This window comes from Amphibalanus amphitrite, unplaced genomic scaffold (genome assembly GCF_019059575.1).
Source record: "Amphibalanus amphitrite isolate SeventyFive unplaced genomic scaffold, NRLGWU_Aamphi_draft 001845F_arrow, whole genome shotgun sequence".
NCBI lineage: Eukaryota > Metazoa > Arthropoda > Thecostraca > Balanomorpha > Balanidae > Amphibalanus > Amphibalanus amphitrite.
In genome coordinates this window covers 91,397-99,110 of record NW_024883338.1, presented here as the reverse complement: position 1 = coordinate 99,110, position 7,714 = coordinate 91,397, and the positions used below count along the sequence as shown (strand labels likewise).

The following is a 7,714-nucleotide window of genomic DNA, read 5'->3' as shown; positions in this document are numbered from 1 at the left end:
GTACGTACGTACCTACGTACAAGGGCTCGTATAAGAAAAGAGCCGTATAGTGTAGGAAAAGGTTCGCAACGGCTACGGTTCGTCAAGGAAAAGGCTCGTATGCCAAGCTTCGTACCGGAAGAGGCCCGTACTCGAAAAAAGCCCGCCCGTACTCGGCATTGTTTTGCGCCCGTAGTTTAAAAACCGTCAGGTCACCAAATTGTAGACGGTCAGAATAGACTGGCCGTTCATGTGTGTGTCGGGGGGACGGTGACTGGCGGTGCGTTATAGTGCCTGGGTGCCAGGTGCGTTCGAAGGACATGGCCTTTGCCTCATGCCTGTTTTTAGAACGCACTACCGCCTCGGCACTACCGAGTACAAAAGCGACGAATGAGAGTGAAGCGGGCACCGTTCCGTGCTTCTATCCTCAGGATACTGAAATCCTTTTCCTCCACGCCGCAACCCCCCTCCGGGCTGGACAGGCAACTTTATCTCATGCGGGCTGCTCCCTTGGAGCGGCACCGCTGCTCCCGAGGGAGCGCACCCCGTAGCCGGGTGCAGTGAGTGCCTAGGGGCTGGGTGGCCTGTCCTCTGGACGGGCTCAGCCCCGGCGACTCACTAGGGTGCCTGCCCAGACCAATGTCTCCCCCTATATCCTATCATCCTTCCGGCTCTGAAATGGTCTTATTGGACCGAAAGGGCCTAACCCAACAAAACAAACAAACAAACAAAAGTGAAGCGGGGTCTTCGGTGCCAGTTCGCTGCTGAGTGCGCTGCTCCGAGGCCCCTCCGACGAATCACCGCTGCTGGCTTGGTCTCAAGGTACGGTCCCTGGGCACTGGGAAGATGCGGGCTCAAAGGTCTTCGTATAGATAGGTTTGGAGCTGGGGAGGCGGATAATTTTATATTGCGAATTGCGTTAGGTTACGATAAGTTAGTTTGCGCGTATTTTGGCGGCTTTATTGATGTGTACTTATTTGACGCAGTCCATTACTAGGTATTTTGGTGTTAACCCGCGCCCCGCTGGGGGGAGGGGGGGGGGGCAGAATCTGCCCCCTCCAGTTTTTCGCCAATAACTTCTAAACGCGTTACGCCAGCGACGTCAACCTTTCAGTACCTTATCATACATCAATTTGACACGTTCCCTGAAAATTTGAGCGAAATCCGTCGGATTTTTTTGTTGTTGAGAAATTGACGTTTTAGTGACGTCATGTTCGCCTAAAAAACGGCAAAATTTCAAACGCCGCTACCATCTTCATTTTTAACCCGCGCATGACTGGGGTATTTTCCATAACGCGAGTGACTGGAGGGGGGGGGGGGGCTCTCCAGAGCCCCCCTCCTATCTCTGAAACTACTGGGCCGATCGTGAACATTCAAACGGCGTCTGATAGCCCTGGAAAAACTGTCGAGCGAAACCTATTTTCATTGACCTCGAGGTCACCGATGACGTCACAGGTCAGGTCAAAGTAAAAATTATCGACATTTTTGCTAGTTCAGAATTTAGGCTCTGACCGCCGAACCGCCGGTCCGATCAGGCTCATTTTTGGTTTACGAACTCCTTGACGGATGCCTTAGATACCCTGAGCGTACCGAACTTTTACTTCGAATTTTCAAGGTCAAGGCCAGGTCATCCTAGGTCACGAAAATTGTACATCATGCATCGGTCAGTGACGCATGTTCTATGGTCCATTTTACTCCTAGATTTCGAAAATAGTGTCGTCTGTGTCATTTGAGGTCATTGTCAGCTGAATTTACCGGAGGTCAGGTCACTTTCAGGTCAGAAAAGGTCAAATTTTGAAAATGAATTTTTTCAACAAAAAAAAAGTGCCTATCAGATGCAGTTTGAGCTCAGAAACACGATGGTGCCATATGTTGCTGTACGACGTCAAAAACGTACTGTAAAATGGATTTGAAAAAAAAACATAAAATTGTAAAATTTTGACAATAATGCGAATAACTTGGCTATTTTTGAAGATATTGGGCTAAAACATGCAAAGGTAGTTCATCAGTGTGTGTTCTATCACATATATTCCGGTTTTTGCGAAAAGTCAAAAACTTTTTGAAAAAAATCAAAAAATATATTTTTTGTTATTGTAAATAAATATTTCTCAAAATTTTCAAAATTTCGAACATTCGAGATAGCAGTTTGATAGCTACGTGTATTTGTAGTTCACTCATGCAAAGAAAATGGATCTAGCTTTTAAAACTGAGCTCTTGAGAGCGTTTGCCGTAATTCAGTATTTTGCATGAAAATCGGCCGACATGACGTCCCTCTGACGTCATTTTCGGCTAAACTATAGTAGCTAGAAAGTTGAAATTTTAACACAAGGTGTCAAATTGATGCCTCTGAGGGTTCGCAAGTTTCGTGTTGATCCGTCAAACGGTTTAGAAAATATTGGTGAAACACGGGAGGGGGCCTCTGTAGAGCCCCCCCCCCCAGTCATACGCGGTTTAAAGGAATCAAGACGTATCAAAAAAGGTTATGCGTGATTCTACCTTTTCTATCAAATGGCCATCTCGGTTTTTTGAAAATTTTGGATTTTCGCCCAAATTTTTTTTTTCTAAAAAAACTGATTTTTGGGAAAATAGTTATAAAATCCAAAATTTTGAGTGTATCGAAAAAACCGGAATATATATCAGAGAAGTGGTCTATGTGCACCTACATACAAATTTTTAGAAGAATCGGTTCAAAAATGTGGGAGTTATTCAAAATTTTATGACGTCACGACACACAAAATTTTTGAAAAGTGATTTTTTTTGGAAGTTCTAGACCTCGTACGGAAACAAAAATAGCACCATTCGATTTGCCGTGAAAAACTGCATCAGACACCTTTTTAGGCCTTAACAACCAACTTCAAAATTTGACCTCACTTGACCTGACGACCTGACCTCGACCTGAAATTCATCCAGAGGTGGTCCATATCACTTATTGAGTGTGGCTATTGAATTCTATGAGTAAAATGACCCATAAAACATGTGTCGCACATGCCTTTTCTATATTTTGTTTTTGGTGACCTGACCTGACCTGACCTTGACCTTGACCTTTGAATGACATTGTATGCAACGAATATTATCTTGGTAATCTAAGGACACGTTTTGGGCAATCAGTCTCAGTCCATTCTTCGGCAACTACGGTGCAAGGCCGATACTGTAGAAACTTGCATTTTGTACCCTTGACCTGACCTTGACCTGACCTCTGACCTACTTGAGCAAAAACAATTGGGCTCTTAAGATCGGCCTTGTTGAGAGCTTTCGGTTGCCGTTTTCCCCGTCTTTCTACGACCATCGGTTCGGAAGTTAGACGGGGGGGGGGGCAGAATCTGCCCCCCAGCAGGGCGCGTATGGCTGAATAGCCCAGCGGGGCGCGGGTTAATACATAGGGGCAAAATCGATGGCTACTTTTCATGGAGCTATGCGAGAAGGAGGAATGAAAGAGCGGAAGCATTTTTATGTCGGTACTTTAGTTTTGCCAGTTAACTTAAAGGGACACTCCCACCTTAACATTAGTTTTGAGTTGAGATAGCCAAATTGGTGGCCATGGCCTGCAAATACCGGTTTGGGCACTCACAACATCGACAAATGCTTTAATTCGGAGATATGGAATTTCAAACTTGCAGTTTTCGGATTCTAAGGGGCTAGTGCATTGGTATGCCCCCTTAGAATTTGTGACGTCAGCGGAGATCTAACGATTTTTAAATCTTTTACTAAAACGTTTGGTAGCACGCGGTGGTATATGCTGCTTTGCGCGCAACAAATGCCGCACTTTCAAATAAAGTCGCTAGGAACAGCGGCGATCCCAAAAAGTAAACAAAAGTAAAAGTCTAATATCTTGAAAACCGGTGAATATTTTTCGATGAAATTTGGTAGATATTCGTTTTCGCTCTTTCTGAACCGAGCGACATCACTTTCGTGCCAATTCATTAACTTTTTTGAAGGTGGGAGGGTCCCTTTAAGTCGGCTAGGTGTTTTGTGCTCATTAGATTAGTATACCCATCGGCACGCTACCCACCGCGTGGCTACCAAATGGCGAGCATTCACCACTGAAGCCTGAACCACTCAAGTAAACGGCCCCACCGTAGATGTACATGTAGAATGACAGTAGCCCGGGTGGCAGACGGGATAACGGCACAAGGAAGACGTCCCAGCCAACCACTTGTCATATGTAGAGTAAAGTAGCTGATAAAGGGGGAGATAGCGACAGATCCACACCACAGGACCGGGCTCGAGTCTCCACCCCTACATTAGAGGGGGGTGTTCAAACACCCCCCGGCCCCCTCCCCCCAGCTGGGCGTGGAAATCCAGGACGCCCAGCGGGATGCGGTTTAAAAGTCCGTTTCTGAGCATTTTGCAGCACGGGAGAGTCTAAAGCAAGATTCTTACAGTCTAAAGTCCAAATGCCCGATTCAATGGTATTTCAATTTGTTTGTAATTTTCTGTTGGAATTAGTACGTCTGCGCTAACGCTTACAACCATGACGCGCGTGCGACGTTTACGAATTATCACTAGCGCACGTGCGCAAAGATCACAACAGTGAACGGGAAATGGAAATAGGTACCTAGTTCATTGGATCAAGTGAATAAAAGTTAGCCGAGATCTTAAAGGCCGAGATAAACAAGTATATAATCAAGGCACCCTTTGAGACACCATTAAATCGTGCACCTTAGGAGTGAAGTCCAAAGGTGCCTGGTGCAGACTGCAAGGGTTACTAAGGGGGACTGTGAACTGTGAAGTCAAGTGGGGTTTGAATGTCAATGTAAGAGCAAAGCTGAAGTATTTTATCCCATTTTGCTAAAGCAAAGGATAAGGTGAGATAGAACACAACCCTGTGAGAAAACATCTAGCCAACTTATTTAGGTAGTGAGATAGCTGGCCTGCTGCAGCGTTTACCTTGTGCAGCTTCGTCATTCAACTAATATTGTCGAATATGGGGCTGCTGCTGGTTGATAACATGTACTGGCAATGAACCAGACTAAAGCATAACAGAGGTAGGGTAATCATGGGTGAAATTCTCAATCCTGCACTGACTGATGTACCCAACATTAACATTTTATTGAAGTCATACTAATCATGGGCACATGAAGAGCTTGATAGAATTTGGTAATTAGATTAGGGAAATTAAGGTGTTTGATAGTTGATACCCATTATCATATCTCTCCACAGGTAACTCAACAGCATTACCATGGGTAAGACAGTGAAGCAGCGCAAGAAGAAGCAGTACATGTACAACGTCAACCGGCGGAAGGTGCAGCAGAAGAGGAAAAAGAAGCTGGAGCCCAGGATCCCCTGCGAGGCTATCCGAGAGGCCTGGGACAGCAGAAAACACACCAAGGCTAACCTCGAGAGCATGGGACTCGCCTTCAAGGTAGGTTACGTGATGAGCAGCAAGAGGATAGCTATGCATTAGGTGTCTGTTTGGGTTTTCTCCAATTTAGTGAGTGAAAAAGAGGAACTCACTTTTGGGAAGTGTTTGTGGAATGCTTCTTTGTTATGGGAGCTTTGTTGGATATGCATCAACTGTTGAGATATTGTAAAACCTAACATGCACTGTAAATTTTGCAGATATCTTACCCATGACAAACAACACAGTTTAACCACTATGTCAGCATTTTGTAGGTACAACCTGCCTTCCTAATGCACAGATTGTAACACTGGTATCGTCTATCTCACAGGTGAACGCGGTACTGCCTGTACCACCCACGGCCTCCTCCGACCAACCCTCCACGGCCCGTCGGCGGCCGGTCACCCGACCCGAGGTCGTCTCCAAACTCGAGGCAGAGGCCAACCGGCCGCGGGAGAGGAAAGTCCGTCTTCCCACCGCTCAGGTCCGCCTCGTGGAACATTTTCTGGACAAATTCGGTGATGATTTTGTCCGCATGGCGCGGTCAGAGAGGAATCACTACCAGTTGACGCCGAAACAGATCAGACGGCTCGTGACGAGGTTTTGGGATATACCCGAACACTATACGCCGTATATGAAGAGGAAAGGCATGTTGGAAAAGCCGACAGTGCCTGAGGGGGATGAGGATTGATGTCAGGGAAGGGGAGGAGGGTTTGTGGGGGGAGGGGGACAGTGATGTTTGGCTAGGGAGGTGAGGTGAGGCGCGTTAGTAGGGTCGTGGAAATGGTGCCACTGACTTGTGGAATGGAGGATGCGTCTAGTTTGATTGGAGGCACCGACCATATTCATCAAATAATTACATAACGTTTGAAAACGATGCATGTGGTCTTTAGTGAGCTTTCCTGCCGCCAAATGCTGTTTGTGAACAATCCGACATCACATTGGACGTAGACCTCTATATGCCTTGGAAAATAAATTCATCATTTATTCTGTTTGGGATCAAATGTCCATTAGAAGCTTGCAAAATAGAACTGAAAGCTCACCTATCTGTGACAGCCATCGTAAAGGGCACGGGACAGCGGTGCTCGGCACGTAAGACTGATCGCTGATCGGTCGGTGTATCGGTAGTGTGCGTGCCGTTTACCGGGACGTGCTAGTGCGACCTGCCAGTTGTCACCAACTCTGTCGTACTTCCATGGTGTTTACATAGTCGTAGTGTGCTACGTGCGCCGCAATACACGTCAACAGATAATAACCTTGCTTCTGGGTCATTATTTTTTGGTACAAGTCCCCACACTTGTTGAGCTTTGTATGTACAATGGTCTGAAACTTGGCGGAAGTATGAGGCAGGAAGGTGAGGGGAAAACTACTAAAGCCTCTTGTACTCATACTTATGGTGCGCTCGTTACGGTCATGGTGCGTTTATGGTGCGAGGCACATTCTACGTGGAATCCGCGGAATATTCCCGGAGTTACCGCGGAGATGCGCCTCCGAACGCGGCATGGGAAATATTACCGGAGAGGGTGAATATTCCATGTTCTTCGAACGCACCACTAGATCCTGCTGCACCGCACGGGTGAGTATTGAAGCATCCAAGAGCGCAGCATCCAAGGGACGCAACATCCAAAACCTTAGCATCCAGCGATCAAAACGTCCAAATAACATCCAAAACCGACCCCTTAGGGATGATTCAGAGCATCCAAGAGCGAAACATCCAAAACTGCAACATCCAGGACCACAGCATCCAAAATCGTATCATCCAAATTGGCAGCAACCAAGGACGAGGAATTGCAGCATCCAAGAGTGAAACATCCAAGGACCAAGGGTGCAGCATCCAAAACCGTATCATCCAAAAAACATTTTTGGCACCGCAGCATCCAAGACCGTATCATCCAAAATAGTGACATCTGTTGTACAAGCTGTAAACTATTAGTTCAATGGCTGTCCGATAGGTGGTGGCACGTACGGTTCATAAGTGACGGAATTGTATGACATCACTGAGTCTCTATACAGTGGCATCCCTATAATGACCTTACATCCTCAAGACGGAGGTGCGTAGCTGCTGGTAGCGACATCGCTGCGATATCACTACAAACCTGACATAGGTATGACATGAAGACGCATTGCAGCGTATCCAAGCGCGGCACGTATGTAGGTAGGCTGAGCCGCTGAAGTGTCGATAATGGAGACCGATACCGAAAGTGGGTTTATTAATTGCCCTTTGTTTTCACACCAGAAGTGCCTAATAAGTCGTGAAGTGTCCACTATCCCCGTAACCAAGCCTCCGCAAGGATCTTCATCTCACCGTCAGATCGCGCTTATCATCGTCAGCTCCTCCCGTTTCTTCACAGTTAACCTTTTTCCTGTCCTATGTGATATATTCCATGTTCCAGAGGG

The 7,714-nt window shown here is 46.5% G+C and overlaps 1 protein-coding gene across 3 annotated transcripts; it reads left to right on the top strand.

Annotated features, from left to right (window-relative positions):
* The first annotated feature begins 404 nt into the window (after positions 1-404).
* On the top strand, positions 405-6,572 carry LOC122375462 (nucleolar protein 16-like). Of its 3 annotated transcripts, none has more exons than XM_043354872.1 (3): positions 405-801; positions 5,140-5,341; positions 5,649-6,572. In XM_043354872.1, the coding sequence occupies exons 2-3, from the start codon at positions 5,159-5,161 to the stop codon at positions 6,006-6,008; spliced, it is 543 nt and encodes a 180-aa protein (XP_043210807.1). In that variant the 5' UTR covers positions 405-801; positions 5,140-5,158; the 3' UTR covers positions 6,009-6,572. The 3 variants fall into 3 exon arrangements, with proteins under 3 accessions (XP_043210807.1, XP_043210809.1, XP_043210806.1); XM_043354874.1 differs by lacking the exon at positions 405-801 and adding an exon at positions 3,906-4,530; XM_043354871.1 differs by lacking the exon at positions 405-801 and adding an exon at positions 3,918-4,784.
* Positions 6,573-7,714: the final 1,142 nt, after the last annotated feature.